The sequence below is a fragment of the Platalea leucorodia genome (genome assembly GCF_965183815.1).
Source record: "Platalea leucorodia genome assembly, chromosome: W".
Taxonomy (NCBI): domain Eukaryota; kingdom Metazoa; phylum Chordata; class Aves; order Pelecaniformes; family Threskiornithidae; genus Platalea; species Platalea leucorodia.
This window is the reverse complement of record NC_138859.1, coordinates 34,270,271-34,291,189: the sequence shown is the minus strand read 5'-3', so window position 1 is coordinate 34,291,189 and position 20,919 is coordinate 34,270,271. Positions and strand designations below refer to the sequence as shown.

The following is a 20,919-nucleotide window of genomic DNA, read 5'->3' as shown; positions in this document are numbered from 1 at the left end:
AAAAAGTTCCTTCTGGAAATATCCACCTGCCAGATCCACAGGCAGCAGGGAAATATCGGCCCTCATAGTGCTGCGCTTTGGAGCTGTAGCTAGAAGGGCGTTGATAACACACCCATGTTTCAGCAGCGCTCCCACAGCATGGAGGCTGTCTCTCCAACCACCCCACCCCCAAAGTCCAGTAAGCTGGGGGTGGGCAAGAGGTTGGGAGGGGACAGAGCCAGGACAGCTGACCCAAAGTGACAGAGAGAGCTATTCCACTGTGCTATGGAAGCACCACAGCTGCCACTCAGAGCGATTGTTTTCTCCTACCACCTCCCTCCTCACCAGAAAAGGGATATCGACGCGGCCTTTTCACACGGCCATCGATAAAGCGCTCCAACAGGAGTTGGATGCTCCCAACACATTGCGCTGTGCCGAAACCACCCTCGCACGGCACGCCTGTAGCGTCACATACAGTATTTTCTAAAGTTTTAGCAGCAGCCCACGCTGGCTTTATGTACATTTGCGTACCACTTCCAAAAAGCTAAGCGCCTGCTTCCTGCAAGACGCAGGAGACTGCCAAGCGGTTCCAGCGTCACGCTTCAAGTGACTGGGCAAATCGCTATCTATCTACAGAACACCGTTAGCAGACTGAAACATTCCACATACTTACACTCCGGGGAGACACCGTTTTAACTTGCAGAACTATTCCCCTCAGTAAGACGCACCAGACAGAGGTGATATCCCCATGCTAAGTCTTTATTGTGCAACTGCTGCTCAAAGCTTTTATTACCTTCCACAGGCACACGTCACAAAAAATTAGACATCAACAGTGGCTAGACTGACGGGCAACAGACGAAATCCATTCGGTGGCGATTTGTACACGTGCAGCAACTCCTGTGGTGCAAAAATCTTAGCCAGGCGGCCAGCCCAACTGACGGCCACCCAGAATACGTAGATGTACGTGACAGACAGGCTGCCCACCCTCGGGCCCTTCGTCCGCAACCGTCCGGAATCCATTGGTCAGGCCCAGGTGAGCAGCACGCTTCTTGCCAACAATCACTAGATGCCCAAGAAGCTGGAGAAGGAAGTACAAAACCATAAATAAATAAAATCAAAAGCCACACGCAAAGAGGGGAGAGGGCAGGGAGGGAAGGCATGAGAGCAGAGAACCACCCAGAGAAACCAGTTCGCCAATTCCTAGCAATTCAACCATTGCGCTTCAAATTACTGTCTGTCCGCCTGCAACTGACATTTTCCAAGCAAAGCTACAAAGACCAAGTAGGCACACTGTGGGGGGGCGGGGGAAAGAGCCACGCAATTTTTTTCAGGCTCGACGGCAACGGACTACAAAACGGCCACAGAAGCTAAGCTCGTCTCCGGGTTCAAGCCCCCATTATACCTTCGGGCAACATAAGCCATTCGGGTGGAAAAGAAACTTTAGGCTGTCTTTGCATGGGTTGACAAAGCCTTTGAACTTGACTTTCAGAGCTAAGAGCAAAGCACCCGGCACCTCTCAACCAGCTTTGCCCTTCCTCAGCCCTGACCTGCCAAAAACCCCAAGCCCTCTTCTCCGCATTAGAAGAAGTACTGCTGCTCTTACTCCAAACCATGACAACAGGCATCAGACTGCGCCCCAAAACAACACCGCATTTTGCACCAGAAGTACATACCCAGGGACGAGCATTGCTTTATATCACTACTTTTAGTCAAAAAGCTCAATCCCGTTGCAAGCTAGAGGCAAAGGATTATAGCGCCAGAAAACCCCAAACAGCCTACTGTGCCCTATCAAGGGGGAAAGGGGGGGATGGGAAAGAGTCCAGTAAATTCGGAACTAATTACAGGTACAGTTTAGCGTACAGAACGCTTCCACGGTACTTACAGATTCGCCAGAATCTTCTGCTTCAGATAACCTGATAATTGGCTCCTTCGGCATGACCAGGACAAGCGTCGGAGCTTGGGGTGAAAGATCGTGGAACGCGAGGCGCTGGAGGAAGAGTATAAAACAGTTAAAACGCAATTGGCTTCAGAGAAAGGTAATAGCTTCAGCAAATCAGTATGCCCCACTGAACTCGTACAGAAGCAGATCACCAGATACCCCAAACACAAGCCGAAACGCTGATTTCTCTTACGCGATGTTAGTACTTTCTATTAACTCATTACGGTCACTGCTCAGACGTTCGCTGTTTACATACATACGCGCGTGCGTACGCACACCGGGAAGCCCCGAGGAGATTGACTGCGTGTGCTTAATCTAAGGTTTCAAGACTATCCTCCTACACGAGGCAGGACCACTCCCACCCCTCGGCAGCAGCAGCAGCAGCAAACTTTGCACGACTTGCGGTGCCAAAGGGATATCACGCGGCAAACGTCTGCGGCTGCCGCCAAGTGCGTTACCGTCAGAGGCCCTCCTCTGCGCGCGCGCACGCACGACACGGTGGGGCTGGGAACCGAGGCGAGCCGGACAGCACCAGCAACCCAGTACGCGCCGCGGCAGCCGGGGAAGGGGGGGGGGGGGCACCGAAGAAGCGCGATGTTTTAGGGATGGTGCAGTAGAGAGCGCCACAACCCAGAAAGGCCCCGCCCGTCCCCCGTCCCTCCTTCCCTCCCTCCTTCCCTCCAGCCACCCGCAGCAACGCCGCCACCCGCCCTGCCGCGCTCCCGGGCACCGCGCAACGGGTCCTCGGCTCAGGGTGCCTGCGAGCGCGGGGGGAGGGGCGAGGGGGGGAAGGGAAGGGGACGGGAGGGGAGGGCAGGGAAAGGGAACCGCGCACAGAGCAAAGCCGCGGCTACCTCCTCGTCCTCGTCGATGACGTTGGCGGGGAAGCGCCTTGCCGATGACCTTTCCGAAGACAGAAGCGGCGCCACCGGGCCGGGCGGCCCGCGCCCCAAGAATCTCGTCAGCCACGACAACGCCCCTTGTCGCCCCCGCGCTTCCTCCACTCGGCCAGGCCCTCCGCGGCGCCCATTGGGCCGCCAGATCGCCGCCGGCCGATCCCGCGTCTCGACTGGCTGTCTCGTCTGTCGTTTTCGCTTGTCCTCGCCCCCTCGGCGGGTCCGCCCTCGCCGACCTGGTGCTTACCGGGGCTCGGGGAGTTTGCGTGCCCTCGGGGCGCGGAGGGATCCGGCCTGGGGGTGGAGGGATCTGTGCCGTGTAGTGCTGCGACCCCGTGGGCGGGCAACGAGGTCTCAGAAGAGGCTGTTGTAGCTAGAAGGACTATTTATTGTTATTTATTACCGCATCGAGTCCGCCCCAAACGTGCTTGTGGCTTTTTGGTGCTGCTCCCTCCAGTCAAACGACTGCTTTTGCCAGGGCAGGGCAGGGCAGGGCAGGCCTTAACTTTTCAGAACGTTTCGCAGAACCAACAGAAGCTGCTCGAAATTGTTCCCTGAAAGCCCCGCTTCAATTGCAGACGTTTCTAAGCTGCACGCCTCCTGGGAGAAAATAAAATACAAAGCGTGTGTTCGGCACTGGTGGCTCGAGGGCTGGAGGGCAGATCAAGCTAGGATTTGCGCTAAGCTGGGTAGGAGGCTTTTAGAAAAACAGGCGGTGCCCCCAAAGCCGCCCAAGGGTGGTCTGTGGTGCCCTGCACCCCCGGGGACAGCGAGCAATTCGATTGGGCTACACAACTGTGTTGTAACATATATAAACCCTGCTTGCCTCTATATCGGGCCAAGGATATCCTTAGCCTTCTTTGCGGCAAGGGCACGTTGTCGGCTCACGTTCAACTTGGTGTCCACCGGGAGCCCCCCACGTCCTTTTCTGCAAAGCTGCTTTCCAGCCGGTCGGCCTCCAGCATATACTGGTGCATGGGGTTGTTCCTCCCCAGGTGCAGGACCTTGCGCTTCCCCTTGTTGAACCCCACGAGGCTCCTGCCTGCCCGTTTCTCCAGCCTGTCGAGGGCCCTCTGGACGGCAGCGCAACCCCCTGGTGTATCAGCCGCTCCTCCCAGTTTTGTATCATCAGCAAACTCGCTGAGGGGCCTGTCTGTCTGTCTGCCTGCCTACCCATCATCCGGATCGTTAATTAGGATGTTGAACAGGATCGGGCCCAGCATTGACCCCCGGGGTCCACCGCTCGTTCCTGGCCTCCAACTAGACTTCATGCCACTGATCACCACCCGCTGGGCCCAGCTGTTCAGCCAGATTTCAACCCACCCCACTGTCCGCTCATCCAGCCCCTACTTCATCAGCTTCTCTACGAGGATCTTACGGGAGACGGTGTCAAAAGCCTTCCTGAAGGCTAGGTACACACTATCCGCTGCTCCATCTTTCTTATAAGCCCCCTTCAAGTATTGAAAGGCCGCAATAAGGTCTCCCCGGAGCCTTCTCTTCTCCTCAGCCTTTCGTCATAGGAGAGGTGTTCCAGCCCTCTGACCATTTTCGTGGCCCTCCTCTGGACCCGCTCTAACAGGTCCACGTCTGTCTTGTACTGGGGACCCCAGAGCTGGGCGCAGGACTCCAGGTGGGCTCTCACGAGAGCGGAGTAGAGGGGGAGAATCACCTCCCTCGACCTGCTGGCCACGCTCCTGTTTACGCGGCCCAGGATTCGATTGGCTTTCTGGCCTGCAAGCGCACACTGCCAGCTCGTATCCAATTTTTCGTCCACCGGTACCCCCGAGCCCTTCTCTGCAGGACTGCTCTCAACCCATTCATCACCCAGTCTGTACTGATATCGGGGACTGCCCCGACCCAGGCGCAGGACCTTGCCCTTGGCCTTGTGGAACTTCACGAGGATCGCACGGGCCCACTTCTCCAGCCCGTCAAGGCCCCTCTGGATGGCATCCCTTCCCTCTAGAGTATCAGCTGCACCACTCAGCTTGGCGTCGTCCGCAACCTCGCAGAGGGCGCGCTCAATCCCACTAGCTATGTCATTGATGAAGATATTAAACGGTATTAAACGGTACAGGGAGACCTCATCGCTCTCTACAACTACCTGAAAGGAGGTCGTAGCGAGGTGGGGCTCGGTCTCTTTTCCCAAGTAACAAGCGATAGGACGAGAGGAAACGGCCCCAAGTTGCGCCAGGGGAGGTTTAGATTGGGTATTAGGAAAAATTTCTTCACCAAAAGGGTTGTCGAGCATTGGGACAGGCCGCAGAGGGAAGTGGTTGAGTTACCATCCCTGGAGGTATTTAAAAGACGTGTAGATGTGGTGCTCAGGGACGTGGTTGAGTGGTGGACCTGGCAGCGTTAGGTTAACGGTTGGACTCGATGATCTTAAAGGTCTTTTCCAACCTAAACGATCCTATGCTTCTTGACCGGCTGCCAAGGGTCCACCCAGCTGCCCCTCTTCCACAGGACAGGGGGAGAAAAGAGGATGAAAAAGTTCCTTCTGGAAATATCCACCTGCCAGATCCACAGGCAGCAGGGAAATATCGGCCCTCATAGTGCTGCGCTTTGGAGCTGTAGCTAGAAGGGCGTTGATAACACACCCATGTTTCAGCAGCGCTCCCACAGCATGGAGGCTGTCTCTCCAACCACCCCACCCCCAAAGTCCAGTAAGCTGGGGGTGGGCAAGAGGTTGGGAGGGGACAGAGCCAGGACAGCTGACCCAAAGTGACAGAGAGAGCTATTCCACTGTGCTATGGAAGCACCACAGCTGCCACTCAGAGCGACTGTTTTCTCCTACCACCTCCCTCCTCACCAGAAAAGGGATATCGACGCGGCCTTATCACACGGCCATCGATAAAGCGCTCCAACAGGAGTTGGATGCTCCCAACACATTGCGCTGTGCCGAAACCACCCTCGCACGGCACGCCTGTAGCGTCACATACAGTATTTTCTAAAGTTTTAGCAGCAGCCCACGCTGGCTTTATGTACATTTGCGTACCACTTCCAAAAAGCTAAGCGCCTGCTTCCTGCAAGACGCAGGAGACTGCCAAGCGGTTCCAGCGTCACGCTTCAAGTGACTGGGCAAATCGCTATCTATCTACAGAACACCGTTAGCAGACTGAAACATTCCACATACTTACACTCCGGGGAGACACCATTTTAACTTGCAGAACTATTCCCCTCAGTAAGACGCACCAGACAGAGGTGATATCCCCATGCTAAGTCTTTATTGTGCAACTGCTGCTCAAAGCTTTTATTACCTTCCACAGGCACACGTCACAAAAAATTAGACATCAACAGTGGCTAGACTGACGGGCAACAGACGAAATCCATTCGGTGGCGATTTGTACACGTGCAGCAACTCCTGTGGTGCAAAAATCTTAGCCAGGCGGCCAGCCCAACTGACGGCCACCCAGAATACGTAGATGTACGTGACAGACAGGCTGCCCACCCTCGGGCCCTTCGTCCGCAACCGTCCGGAATCCATTGGTCAGGCCCAGGTGAGCAGCACGCTTCTTGCCAACAATCACTAGATGCCCAAGAAGCTGGAGAAGGAAGTACAAAACCATAAATAAATAAAATCAAAAGCCACACGCAAAGAGGGGAGAGGGCAGGGAGGGAAGGCATGAGAGCAGAGAACCACCCAGAGAAACCAGTTCGCCAATTCCTAGCAATTCAACCATTGCGCTTCAAATTACTGTCTGTCCGCCTGCAACTGACATTTTCCAAGCAAAGCTACAAAGACCAAGTAGGCACACTGGGGGGGGGCGGGGGAAAGAGCCACGCAATTTTTTTCAGGCTCGACGGCAACGGACTACAAAATGGCCACAGAAGCTAAGCTCGTCTCCGGGTTCAAGCCCCCATTATACCTTCGGGCAACATAAGCCATTCGGGCGGAAAAGAAACTTTAGGCTGTCTTTGCATGGGTTGACAAAGCCTTTGAACTTGACTTTCAGAGCTAAGAGCAAAGCACCCGGCACCTCTCAACCAGCTTTGCCCTTCCTCAGCCCTGACCTGCCAAAAACCCCAAGCCCTCTTCTCCGCATTAGAAGAAGTACTGCTGCTCTTACTCCAAACCATGACAACAGGCATCAGACTGCGCCCCAAAACAACACCGCATTTTGCACCAGAAGTACATACCCAGGGACGAGCATTGCTTTATATCACTACTTTTAGTCAAAAAGCTCAATCCCGTTGCAAGCTAGAGGCAAAGGATTATAGCGCCAGAAAACCCCAAACAGCCTACTGTGCCCTATCAAGAGGGAAAGGGGGGGATGGGAAAGAGTCCAGTAAATTCGGAACTAATTACAGGTACAGTTTAGCGTACAGAACGCTTCCACGGTACTTACAGATTCGCCAGAATCTTCTGCTTCAGATAACCTGATAATTGGCTCCTTCGGCATGACCAGGACAAGCGTCGGAGCTTGGGGTGAAAGATCGTGGAACGCGAGGCGCTGGAGGAAGAGTATAAAACAGTTAAAACGCAATTGGCTTCAGAGAAAGGTAATAGCTTCAGCAAATCAGTATGCCCCACTGAACTCGTACAGAAGCAGATCACCAGATACCCCAAACACAAGCCGAAACGCTGATTTCTCTTACGCGATGTTAGTACTTTCTATTAACTCATTACGGTCACTGCTCAGACGTTCGCTGTTTACATACATACGCGCGTGCGTACGCACACCGGGAAGCCCCGAGGAGACTGACTGCGTGTGCTTAATCTAAGGTTTCAAGACTATCCTCCTACACGAGGCAGGACCACTCCCACCCCTCGGCAGCAGCAGCAGCAGCAAACTTTGCACGACTTGCGGTGCCAAAGGGATATCACGCGGCAAACGTCTGCGGCTGCCGCCAAGTGCGTTACCGTCAGAGGCCCTCCTCTGCGCGCGCGCACGCACGACACGGTGGGGCTGGGAACCGAGGCGAGCCGGACAGCACCAGCAACCCAGTACGCGCCGCGGCAGCCGGGGAAGGGGGGGGGGGGGGGCACCGAAGAAGCGCGATGTTTTAGGGATGGTGCAGTAGAGAGCGCCACAACCCAGAAAGGCCCCGCCCGTCCCCCGTCCCTCCTTCCCTCCCTCCCTCCCTCCCTCCCTCCCTCCCTCCCTCCCTCCCTCCAGCCACCCGCAGCAACGCCGCCACCCGCCCTGCCGCGCTCCCGGGCACCGCGCAACGGGTCCTCGGCTCAGGGTGCCTGCGAGCGCGGGGGGAGGGGCGAGGGGGGGAAGGGAAGGGGACGGGAGGGGAGGGCAGGGAAAGGGAACCGCGCACAGAGCAAAGCCGCGGCTACCTCCTCGTCCTCGTCGATGACGTTGGCGGGGAAGCGCCTTGCCGATGACCTTTCCGAAGACAGAAGCGGCGCCACCGGGCCGGGCGGCCCGCGCCCCGAGAATCTCGTCAGCCACGACAACGCCCCTTGTCGCCCCCGCGCTTCCTCCACTCGGCCAGGCCCTCCGCGGCGCCCATTGGGCCGCCAGATCGCCGCCGGCCGATCCCGCGTCTCGACTGGCTGTCTCGTCTGTCGTTTTCGCTTGTCCTCGCCCCCTCGGCGGGTCCGCCCTCGCCGACCTGGTGCTTACCGGGGCTCGGGGAGTTTGCGTGCCCTCGGGGCGCGGAGGGATCCGGCCTGGGGGTGGAGGGATCTGTGCCGTGTAGTGCTGCGACCCCGTGGGCGGGCAACGAGGTCTCAGAAGAGGCTGTTGTAGCTAGAAGGACTATTTATTGTTATTTATTACCGCATCGAGTCCGCCCCAAACGTGCTTGTGGCTTTTTGGTGCTGCTCCCTCCAGTCAAACAACTGCTTTTGCCAGGGCAGGGCAGGGCAGGGCAGGCCAGGCCTTAACTTTTCAGAACGTTTCGCAGAACCAACAGAAGCTGCTCGAAATTGTTCCCTGAAAGCCCCGCTTCAATTGCAGACGTTTCTAAGCTGCACGCCTCCTGGGAGAAAATAAAATACAAAGCGTGTGTTCGGCACTGGTGGCTCGAGGGCTGGAGGGCAGATCAAGCTAGGATTTGCGCTAAGCTGGGTAGGAGGCTTTTAGAAAAACAGGCGGTGCCCCCAAAGCCGCCCAAGGGTGGTCTGTGGTGCCCTGCACCCCCGGGGACAGCGAGCAATTCGATTGGGCTACACAACTGTGTTGTAACATATATAAACCCTGCTTGCCTCTATATCGGGCCAAGGATATCCTTAGCCTTCTTTGCAGCAAGGGCACGTTGTCGGCTCACGTTCAACTTGGTGTCCACCGGGAGCCCCCCACGTCCTTTTCTGCAAAGCTGCTTTCCAGCCGGTCGGCCTCCAGCATATACTGGTGCATGGGGTTGTTCCTCCCCAGGTGCAGGACCTTGCGCTTCCCCTTGTTGAACCCCACGAGGCTCCTGCCTGCCCGTTTCTCCAGCCTGTCGAGGGCCCTCTGGACGGCAGCGCAACCCCCTGGTGTATCAGCCGCTCCTCCCAGTTTTGTATCATCAGCAAACTCGCTGAGGGGCCTGTCTGTCTGTCTGCCTGCCTACCCATCATCCGGATCGTTAATTAGGATGTTGAACAGGATCGGGCCCAGCATTGACCCCCGGGGTCCACCGCTCGTTCCTGGCCTCCAACTAGACTTCATGCCACTGATCACCACCCGCTGGGCCCAGCTGTTCAGCCAGATTTCAACCCACCCCACTGTCCGCTCATCCAGCCCCTACTTCATCAGCTTCTCTACGAGGATCTTACGGGAGACGGTGTCAAAAGCCTTCCTGAAGCCTAGGTAGACACTATCCGCTGCTCCATCTTTCTTATAAGCCCCCTTCAAGTATTGAAAGGCCGCAATAAGGTCTCCCCGGAGCCTTCTCTTCTCCTCAGCCTTTCGTCATAGGAGAGGTGTTCCAGCCCTCTGACCATTTTCGTGGCCCTCCTCTGGACCCGCTCTAACAGGTCCATGTCTGTCTTGTACTGGGGACCCCAGAGCTGGGCGCAGGACTCCAGGTGGGCTCTCACGAGAGCGGAGTAGAGGGGGAGAATCACCTCCCTCGACCTGCTGGCCACGCTCCTGTTTACGCGGCCCAGGATTCGATTGGCTTTCTGGCCTGCAAGCGCACACTGCCAGCTCGTATCCAATTTTTCGTCCACCGGTACCCCCGAGCCCTTCTCTGCAGGACTGCTCTCAACCCATTCATCACCCAGTCTGTACTGATATCGGGGACTGCCCCGACCCAGGCGCAGGACCTTGCCCTTGGCCTTGTGGAACTTCACGAGGATCGCACGGGCCCACTTCTCCAGCCCGTCAAGGCCCCTCTGGATGGCATCCCTTCCCTCTAGAGTATCAGCTGCACCAGTCAGCTTGGCGTCGTCCGCAACCTCGCAGAGGGCGCGCTCAATCCCACTAGCTATGTCATTGATGAAGATATTAAACGGTATTAAACGGTACAGGGAGACCTCATCGCTCTCTACAACTACCTGAAAGGAGGTCGTAGCGAGGTGGGGGTCGGTCTCTTTTCCCAAGTAACAAGCGATAGGACGAGAGGAAACGGCCCCAAGTTGCGCCAGGGGAGGTTTAGATTGCGTATTAGGAAAAATTTCTTCACCGAAAGGGTTGTCGAGCATTGGGACAGGCCGCAGAGGCAAGTGGTTGAGTTACCATCCCTGGAGGTATTTAAAAGACGTGTAGCTCAGGGACGCGGTTGAGTGGTGGACCTGGCAGCGTTAGGTTAACGGTTGGACTCGATGATCTTAAAGGTCTTTTCCAACCTAAACGATCCTATGCTTCTTGACCGGCTGCCAAGGGTCCACCCAGCTGCCCCTCTTCCACAGGACAGGGGGAGAAAAGAGGATGAAAAAGTTCCTTCTGGAAATATCCACCTGCCAGATCCACAGGCAGCAGGGAAATATCGGCCCTCATAGTGCTGCGCTTTGGAGCTGTAGCTAGAAGGGCGTTGATAACACACCCATGTTTCAGCAGCGCTCCCACAGCATGGAGGCTGTCTCTCCAACCACCCCACCCCCAAAGTCCAGTAAGCTGGGGGTGGGCAAGAGGTTGGGAGGGGACAGAGCCAGGACAGCTGACCCAAAGTGACAGAGAGAGCTATTCCACTGTGCTATGGAAGCACCACAGCTGCCACTCAGAGCGATTGTTTTCTCCTACCACCTCCCTCCTCACCAGAAAAGGGATATCGACGCGGCCTTATCACACGGCCATCGATAAAGCGCTCCAACAGGAGTTGGATGCTCCCAACACATTGCGCTGTGCCGAAACCACCCTCGCACGGCACGCCTGTAGCGTCACATACAGTATTTTCTAAAGTTTTAGCAGCAGCCCACGCTGGCTTTATGTACATTTGCGTACCACTTCCAAAAAGCTAAGCGCCTGCTTCCTGCAAGACGCAGGAGACTGCCAAGCGGTTCCAGCGTCACGCTTCAAGTGACTGGGCAAATCGCTATCTATCTACAGAACACCGTTAGCAGACTGAAACATTCCACATACTTACACTCCGGGGAGACACCGTTTTAACTTGCAGAACTATTCCCCTCAGTAAGACGCACCAGACAGAGGTGATATCCCCATGCTAAGTCTTTATTGTGCAACTGCTGCTCAAAGCTTTTATTACCTTCCACAGGCACACGTCACAAAAAATTAGACATCAACAGTGGCTAGACTGACGGGCAACAGACGAAATCCATTCGGTGGCGATTTGTACACGTGCAGCAACTCCTGTGGTGCAAAAATCTTAGCCAGGCGGCCAGCCCAACTGACGGCCACCCAGAATACGTAGATGTACGTGACAGACAGGCTGCCCACCCTCGGGCCCTTCGTCCGCAACCGTCCGGAATCCATTGGTCAGGCCCAGGTGAGCAGCACGCTTCTTGCCAACAATCACTAGATGCCCAAGAAGCTGGAGAAGGAAGTACAAAACCATAAATAAATAAAATCAAAAGCCACACGCAAAGAGGGGAGAGGGCAGGGAGGGAAGGCATGAGAGCAGAGAACCACCCAGAGAAACCAGTTCGCCAATTCCTAGCAATTCAACCATTGCGCTTCAAATTACTGTCTGTCCGCCTGCAACTGACATTTTCCAAGCAAAGCTACAAAGACCAAGTAGGCACACTGGGGGGGGGCGGGGGAAAGAGCCACGCAATTTTTTTCAGGCTCGACGGCAACGGACTACAAAACAGCCACAGAAGCTAAGCTCGTCTCCGGGTTCAAGCCCCCATTATACCTTCGGGCAACATAAGCCATTCGGGCGGAAAAGAAACTTTAGGCTGTCTTTGCATGGGTTGACAAAGCCTTTGAACTTGACTTTCAGAGCTAAGAGCAAAGCACCCGGCACCTCTCAACCAGCTTTGCCCTTCCTCAGCCCTGACCTGCCAAAAACCCCAAGCCCTCTTCTCCGCATTAGAAGAAGTACTGCTGCTCTTACTCCAAACCACGACAACAGGCATCAGACTGCGCCCCAAAACAACACCGCATTTTGCACCAGAAGTACATACCCAGGGACGAGCATTGCTTTATATCACTACTTTTAGTCAAAAAGCTCAATCCCGTTGCAAGCTAGAGGCAAAGGATTATAGCGCCAGAAAACCCCAAACAGCCTACTGTGCCCTATCAAGAGGGAAAGGGGGGGATGGGAAAGAGTCCAGTAAATTCGGAACTAATTACAGGTACAGTTTAGCGTACAGAACGCTTCCACGGTACTTACAGATTCGCCAGAATCTTCTGCTTCAGATAACCTGATAATTGGCTCCTTCGGCATGACCAGGACAAGCGTCGGAGCTTGGGGTGAAAGATCGTGGAACGCGAGGCGCTGGAGGAAGAGTATAAAACAGTTAAAACGCAATTGGCTTCAGAGAAAGGTAATAGCTTCAGCAAATCAGTATGCCCCACTGAACTCGTACAGAAGCAGATCACCAGATACCCCAAACACAAGCCGAAACGCTGATTTCTCTTACGCGATGTTAGTACTTTCTATTAACTCATTACGGTCACTGCTCAGACGTTCGCTGTTTACATACATACGCGCGTGCGTACGCACACCGGGAAGCCCCGAGGAGATTGACTGCGTGTGCTTAATCTAAGGTTTCAAGACTATCCTCCTACACGAGGCAGGACCACTCCCACCCCTCGGCAGCAGCAGCAGCAGCAAACTTTGCACGACTTGCGGTGCCAAAGGGATATCACGCGGCAAACGTCTGCGGCTGCCGCCAAGTGCGTTACCGTCAGAGGCCCTCCTCTGCGCGCGCGCACGCACGACACGGTGGGGCTGGGAACCGAGGCGAGCCGGACAGCACCAGCAACCCAGTACGCGCCGCGGCAGCCGGGGAAGGGGGGGGGGGGGCACCGAAGAAGCGCGATGTTTTAGGGATGGTGCAGTAGAGAGCGCCACAACCCAGAAAGGCCCCGCCCGTCCCCCGTCCCTCCTTCCCTCCCTCCTTCCCTCCAGCCACCCGCAGCAACGCCGCCACCCGCCCTGCCGCGCTCCCGGGCACCGCGCAACGGGTCCTCGACTCAGGGTGCCTGCGAGCGCGGGGGGAGGGGCGAGGGGGGGAAGGGAAGGGGACGGGAGGGGAGGGCAGGGAAAGGGAACCGCGCACAGAGCAAAGCCGCGGCTACCTCCTCGTCCTCGTCGATGACGTTGGCGGGGAAGCGCCTTGCCGATGACCTTTCCGAAGACAGAAGCGGCGCCACCGGGCCGGGCGGCCCGCGCCCCAAGAATCTCGTCAGCCACGACAACGCCCCTTGTCGCCCCCGCGCTTCCTCCACTCGGCCAGGCCCTCCGCGGCGCCCATTGGGCCGCCAGATCGCCGCCGGCCGATCCCGCGTCTCGACTGGCTGTCTCGTCTGTCGTTTTCGCTTGTCCTCGCCCCCTCGGCGGGTCCGCCCTCGCCGACCTGGTGCTTACCGGGGCTCGGGGAGTTTGCGTGCCCTCGGGGCGCGGAGGGATCCGGCCTGGGGGTGGAGGGATCTGTGCCGTGTAGTGCTGCGACCCCGTGGGCGGGCAACGAGGTCTCAGAAGAGGCTGTTGTAGCTAGAAGGACTATTTATTGTTATTTATTACCGCATCGAGTCTGCCCCAAACGTGCTTGTGGCTTTTTGGTGCTGCTCCCTCCAGTCAAACGACTGCTTTTGCCAGGGCAGGGCAGGGCAGGGCAGGCCAGGCCTTAACTTTTCAGAACGTTTCGCAGAACCAACAGAAGCTGCTCGAAATTGTTCCCTGAAAGCCCCGCTTCAATTGCAGACGTTTCTAAGCTGCACGCCTCCTGGGACAAAATAAAATACAAAGCGTGTGTTCGGCACTGGTGGCTCGAGGGCTGGAGGGCAGATCAAGCTAGGATTTGCGCTAAGCTGGGTAGGAGGCTTTTAGAAAAACAGGCGGTGCCCCCAAAGCCGCCCAAGGGTGGTCTGTGGTGCCCTGCACCCCCGGGGACAGCGAGCAATTCGATTGGGCTACACAACTGTGTTGTAACATATATAAACCCTGCTTGCCTCTATATCGGGCCAAGGATATCCTTAGCCTTCTTTGCAGCAAGGGCACGTTGTCGGCTCACGTTCAACTTGGTGTCCACCGGGAGCCCCCCACGTCCTTTTCTGCAAAGCTGCTTTCCAGCCGGTCGGCCTCCAGCATATACTGGTGCATGGGGTTGTTCCTCCCCAGGTGCAGGACCTTGCGCTTCCCCTTGTTGAACCCCACGAGGCTCCTGCCTGCCCGTTTCTCCAGCCTGTCGAGGGCCCTCTGGACGGCAGCGCAACCCCCTGGTGTATCAGCCGCTCCTCCCAGTTTTGTATCATCAGCAAACTCGCTGAGGGGCCTGTCTGTCTGTCTGCCTGCCTACCCATCATCCGGATCGTTAATTAGGATGTTGAACAGGATCGGGCCCAGCATTGACCCCCGGGGTCCACCGCTCGTTCCTGGCCTCCAACTAGACTTCATGCCACTGATCACCACCCGCTGGGCCCAGCTGTTCAGCCAGATTTCAACCCACCCCACTGTCCGCTCATCCAGCCCCTACTTCATCAGCTTCTCTACGAGGATCTTACGGGAGACGGTGTCAAAAGCCTTCCTGAAGCCTAGGTAGACACTATCCGCTGCTCCATCTTTCTTATAAGCCCCCTTCAAGTATTGAAAGGCCGCAATAAGGTCTCCCCGGAGCCTTCTCTTCTCCTCAGCCTTTCGTCATAGGAGAGGTGTTCCAGCCCTCTGACCATTTTCGTGGCCCTCCTCTGGACCCGCTCTAACAGGTCCATGTCTGTCTTGTACTGGGGACCCCAGAGCTGGGCGCAGGACTCCAGGTGGGCTCTCACGAGAGCGGAGTAGAGGGGGAGAATCACCTCCCTCGACCTGCTGGCCACGCTCCTGTTTACGCGGCCCAGGATTCGATTGGCTTTCTGGCCTGCAAGCGCACACTGCCAGCTCGTATCCAATTTTTCGTCCACCGGTACCCCCGAGCCCTTCTCTGCAGGACTGCTCTCAACCCATTCATCACCCAGTCTGTACTGATATCGGGGACTGCCCCGACCCAGGCGCAGGACCTTGCCCTTGGCCTTGTGGAACTTCACGAGGATCGCACGGGCCCACTTCTCCAGCCCGTCAAGGCCCCTCTGGATGGCATCCCTTCCCTCTAGAGTATCAGCTGCACCACTCAGCTTGGCGTCGTCCGCAACCTCGCAGAGGGCGCGCTCAATCCCACTAGCTATGTCATTGATGAAGATATTAAACGGTATTAAACGGTACAGGGAGACCTCATCGCTCTCTACAACTACCTGAAAGGAGGTCGTAGCGAGGTGGGGCTCGGTCTCTTTTCCCAAGTAACAAGCGATAGGACGAGAGGAAACGGCCCCAAGTTGCGCCAGGGGAGGTTTAGATTGCGTATTAGGAAAAATTTCTTCACCGAAAGGGTTGTCGAGCATTGGGACAGGCCGCAGAGGCAAGTGGTTGAGTTACCATCCCTGGAGGTATTTAAAAGACGTGTAGCTCAGGGACGTGGTTGAGTGGTGGACCTGGCAGCGTTAGGTTAACGGTTGGACTCGATGATCTTAAAGGTCTTTTCCAACCTAAACGATCCTATGCTTCTTGACCGGCTGCCAAGGGTCCACCCAGCTGCCCCTCTTCCACAGGACAGGGGGAGAAAAGAGGATGAAAAAGTTCCTTCTGGAAATATCCACCTGCCAGATCCACAGGCAGCAGGGAAATATCGGCCCTCATAGTGCTGCGCTTTGGAGCTGTAGCTAGAAGGGCGTTGATAACACACCCATGTTTCAGCAGCGCTCCCACAGCATGGAGGCTGTCTCTCCAACCACCCCACCCCCAAAGTCCAGTAAGCTGGGGGTGGGCAAGAGGTTGGGAGGGGACAGAGCCAGGACAGCTGACCCAAAGTGACAGAGAGAGCTATTCCACTGTGCTATGGAAGCACCACAGCTGCCACTCAGAGCGACTGTTTTCTCCTACCGCCTCCCTCCTCACCAGAAAAGGGATATCGACGCGGCCTTATCACACGGCCATCGATAAAGCGCTCCAACAGGAGTTGGATGCTCCCAACACATTGCGCTGTGCCGAAACCACCCTCGCACGGCACGCCTGTAGCGTCACATACAGTATTTTCTAAAGTTTTAGCAGCAGCCCACGCTGGCTTTATGTACATTTGCGTACCACTTCCAAAAAGCTAAGCGCCTGCTTCCTGCAAGACGCAGGAGACTGCCAAGCGGTTCCAGCGTCACGCTTCAAGTGACTGGGCAAATCGCTATCTATCTACAGAACACCGTTAGCAGACTGAAACATTCCACATACTTACACTCCGGGGAGACACCGTTTTAACTTGCAGAACTATTCCCCTCAGTAAGACGCACCAGACAGAGGTGATATCCCCATGCTAAGTCTTTATTGTGCAACTGCTGCTCAAAGCTTTTATTACCTTCCACAGGCACACGTCACAAAAAATTAGACATCAACAGTGGCTAGACTGACGGGCAACAGACGAAATCCATTCGGTGGCGATTTGTACACGTGCAGCAACTCCTGTGGTGCAAAAATCTTAGCCAGGCGGCCAGCCCAACTGACGGCCACCCAGAATACGTAGATGTACGTGACAGACAGGCTGCCCACCCTCGGGCCCTTCGTCCGCAACCGTCCGGAATCCATTGGTCAGGCCCAGGTGAGCAGCACGCTTCTTGCCAACAATCACTAGATGCCCAAGAAGCTGGAGAAGGAAGTACAAAACCATAAATAAATAAAATCAAAAGCCACACGCAAAGAGGGGAGAGGGCAGGGAGGGAAGGCATGAGAGCAGAGAACCACCCAGAGAAACCAGTGTGCCAATTCCTAGCAATTCAACCATTGCGCTTCAAATTACTGTCTGTCCGCCTGCAACTGACATTTTCCAAGCAAAGCTACAAAGACCAAGTAGGCACACTGGGGGGGGGCGGGGGAAAGAGCCACGCAATTTTTTTCAGGCTCGACGGCAACAGACTACAAAACGGCCACAGAAGCTAAGCTCGTCTCCGGGTTCAAGCCCCCATTATACCTTCGGGCAACATAAGCCATTCGGGTGGAAAAGAAACTTTAGGCTGTCTTTGCATGGGTTGACAAAGCCTTTGAACTTGACTTTCATAGCTAAAAGCAAAGCACCCGGCACCTCTCAACCAGCTTTGCCCTTCCTCAGCCCTGACCTGCCAAAAACCCCAAGCCCTCTTCTCCGCATTAGAAGAAGTACTGCTGCTCTTACTCCAAACCATGACAACAGGCATCAGACTGCGCCCCAAAACAACACCGCATTTTGCACCAGAAGTACATACCCAGGGACGAGCATTGCTTTATATCACTACTTTTAGTCAAAAAGCTCAATCCCGTTGCAAGCTAGAGGGAAAGGATTATAGCGCCAGAAAACCCCAAACAGCCTACTGTGCCCTATCAAGGGGGAAAGGGGGGGATGGGAAAGAGTCCAGTAAATTCGGAACTAATTACAGGTACAGTTTAGCGTACAGAACGCTTCCACGGTACTTACAGATTCGCCAGAATCTTCTGCTTCAGATAACCTGATAATTGGCTCCTTCGGCATGACCAGGACAAGCGTCGGAGCTTGGGGTGAAAGATCGTGGAACGCGAGGCGCTGGAGGAAGAGTATAAAACAGTTAAAACGCAATTGGCTTCAGAGAAAGGTAATAGCTTCAGCAAATCAGTATGCCCCACTGAACTCGTACAGAAGCAGATCACCAGATACCCCAAACACAAGCCGAAACGCTGATTTCTCTTACGCGATGTTAGTACTTTCTATTAACTCATTACGGTCACTGCTCAGACGTTCGCTGTTTACATACATACGCGCGTGCGTACGCACACCGGGAAGCCCCGAGGAGATTGACTGCGTGTGCTTAATCTAAGGTTTCAAGACTATCCTCCTACACGAGGCAGGACCACTCCCACCCCTCGGCAGCAGCAGCAGCAGCAAACTTTGCACGACTTGCGGTGCCAAAGGGATATCACGCGGCAAACGTCTGCGGCTGCCGCCAAGTGCGTTACCGTCAGAGGCCCTCCTCTGCGCGCGCGCACGCACGACACGGTGGGGCTGGGAACCGAGGCGAGCCGGACAGCACCAGCAACCCAGTACGCGCCGCGGCAGCCGGGGAAGGGGGGGGGGGGGGGCACCGAAGAAGCGCGATGTTTTAGGGATGGTGCAGTAGAGAGCGCCACAACCCAGAAAGGCCCCGCCCGTCCCCCGTCCCTCCTTCCCTCCCTCCCTCCCTCCCTCCCTCCCTCCCTCCCTCCCTCCAGCCACCCGCAGCAACGCCGCCACCCGCCCTGCCGCGCTCCCGGGCACCGCGCAACGGGTCCTCGGCTCAGGGTGCCTGCGAGCGCGGGGGGAGGGGCGAGGGGGGGAAGGGAAGGGGACGGGAGGGGAGGGCAGGGAAAGGGAACCGCGCACAGAGCAAAGCCGCGGCTACCTCCTTGTCCTCGTCGATGACGTTGGCGGGGAAGCGCCTTGCCGATGACCTTTCCGAAGACAGAAGCGGCGCCACCGGGCCGGGCGGCCCGCGCCCCGAGAATCTCGTCAGCCACGACAACGCCCCTTGTCGCCCCCGCGCTTCCTCCACTCGGCCAGGCCCTCCGCGGCGCCCATTGGGCCGCCAGATCGCCGCCGGCCGATCCCGCGTCTCGACTGGCTGTCTCGTCTGTCGTTTTCGCTTGTCCTCGCCCCCTCGGCGGGTCCGCCCTCGCCGACCTGGTGCTTACCGGGGCTCGGGGAGTTTGCGTGCCCTCGGGGCGCGGAGGGATCCGGCCTGGGGGTGGAGGGATCTGTGCCGTGTAGTGCTGCGACCCCGTGGGCGGGCAACGAGGTCTCAGAAGAGGCTGTTGTAGCTAGAAGGACTATCTATTGTTATTTATTACCGCATCGAGTCCGCCCCAAACGTGCTTGTGGCTTTTTGGTGCTGCTCCCTCCAGTCAAACGACTGCTTTTGCCAGGGCAGGGCAGGGCAGGGCAGGGCAGGCCAGGCCTTAACTTTTCAGAACGTTTCGCAGAACCAACAGAAGCTGCTCGAAATTGTTCCCTGAAAGCCCCGCTTCAATTGCAGACGTTTCTAAGCTGCACGCCTCCTGGGAGAAAATAAAATACAAAGCGTGTGTTCGGCACTGGTGGCTCGAGGGCTGGAGGGCAGATCAAGCTAGGATTTGCGCTAAGCTGGGTAGGAGGCTTTTAGAAAAACAGGCGGTGCCCCCAAAGCCGCCCAAGGGTGGTCTGTGGTGCCCTGCACCCCCGGGGACAGCGAGCAATTCGATTGGGCTACACAACTGTGTTGTAACATATATAAACCCTGCTTGCCTCTATATCGGGCCAAGGATATCCTTAGCCTTCTTTGCGGCAAGGGCACGTTGTCGGCTCACGTTCAACTTGGTGTCCACCGGGAGCCCCCCACGTCCTTTTCTGCAAAGCTGCTTTCCAGCCGGTCGGCCTCCAGCATATACTGGTGCATGGGGTTGTTCCTCCCCAGGTGCAGGACCTTGCGCTTCCCCTTGTTGAACCCCACGAGGCTCCTGCCTGCCCGTTTCTCCAGCCTGTCGAGGGCCCTCTGGACGGCAGCGCAACCCCCTGGTGTATCAGCCGCTCCTCCCAGTTTTGTATCATCAGCAAACTCGCTGAGGGGCCTGTCTGTCTGTCTGCCTGCCTACCCATCATCCGGATCGTTAATTAGGATGTTGAACAGGATCGGGCCCAGCATTGACCCCCGGGGTCCACCGCTCGTTCCTGGCCTCCAACTAGACTTCATGCCACTGATCACCACCCGCTGGGCCCAGCTGTTCAGCCAGATTTCAACCCACCCCACTGTCCGCTCATCCAGCCCCTACTTCATCAGCTTCTCTACGAGGATCTTACGGGAGACGGTGTCAAAAGCCTTCCTGAAGCCTAGGTAGACACTATCCGCTGCTCCATCTTTCTTATAAGCCCCCTTCAAGTATTGAAAGGCCGCAATAAGGTCTCCCCGGAGCCTTCTCTTCTCCTCAGCCTTTCGTCATAGGAGAGGTGTTCCAGCCCTCTGACCATTTTCGTGGCCCTCCTCTGGACCCGCTCTAACAGGTCCACGTCTGTCTTGTACTGGGGACCCCAGAGCTGGGCGCAGGACTCCAGGTGGGCTCTCACGAGAGCGGAATAGAGGGGGAGAATCACCTCCCTCGACCTGCTGGCCACGCTCCCGTTTACGCGGCCCAGGATTCGATTGGCTTTCTGGCCTGCAAGCGCACACTGCCAGCTCGTATCCAATTTTTCGTCCACCGGTACCCCCGAGCCCTTCTCTGCAGGACTGCTCTCAACCCATTCATCACCCAGTCTGTACTGATATCGGGGACTGCCCCGACCCAGGCGCAGGACCTTGCCCTTGGCCTTGTGGAACTTCACGAGGATCGCACGGGCCCACTTCTCCAGCCCGTCAAGGCCCCTCTGGATGGCATCCCTTCCCTCTAGAGTATCAGCTGCACCACTCAGCTTGGCGTCGTCCGCAACCTCGCAGAGGGCGCGCTCAATCCCACTAGCTGTGTCATTGATGAAGATATTAAACGGTATTAAACGGTACAGGGAGACCTCATCGCTCTCTACAACTACCTGAAAGGAGGTCGTAGCGAGGTGGGGCTCGGTCTCTTTTCCCAAGT

General features: G+C 56.5%; 3 protein-coding genes across 3 annotated transcripts; all 3 read right to left on the bottom strand.

Moving 5' to 3' along the window:
* Positions 1–892: 892 nt before the first annotated feature.
* Positions 893–3,012, bottom strand: LOC309601938 (adenosine 5'-monophosphoramidase HINT1-like; the record flags this gene model as incomplete). The annotated part of the gene is made up of 3 exons (XM_082335197.1): positions 893–1,057; positions 1,862–1,966; positions 2,773–3,012. Coding segments are annotated over 3 exons (510 nt in total), but the record flags the coding sequence as incomplete, so codon positions are not given.
* Positions 3,013–11,517: 8,505 nt separating this feature from the next.
* LOC309601937 (adenosine 5'-monophosphoramidase HINT1-like) lies at positions 11,518–13,637 on the bottom strand (the record flags this gene model as incomplete). The annotated part of the gene is made up of 3 exons (XM_082335196.1): positions 11,518–11,682; positions 12,487–12,591; positions 13,398–13,637. Coding segments are annotated over 3 exons (510 nt in total), but the record flags the coding sequence as incomplete, so codon positions are not given.
* A 3,176-nt stretch (positions 13,638–16,813) lies between these two features.
* LOC309601936 (adenosine 5'-monophosphoramidase HINT1-like) lies at positions 16,814–18,959 on the bottom strand (the record flags this gene model as incomplete). Its single annotated transcript, XM_082335195.1, has 3 exons — positions 16,814–16,978; positions 17,783–17,887; positions 18,720–18,959. Coding segments are annotated over 3 exons (510 nt in total), but the record flags the coding sequence as incomplete, so codon positions are not given.
* Between the last annotated feature and the right edge of the window lie 1,960 nt (positions 18,960–20,919).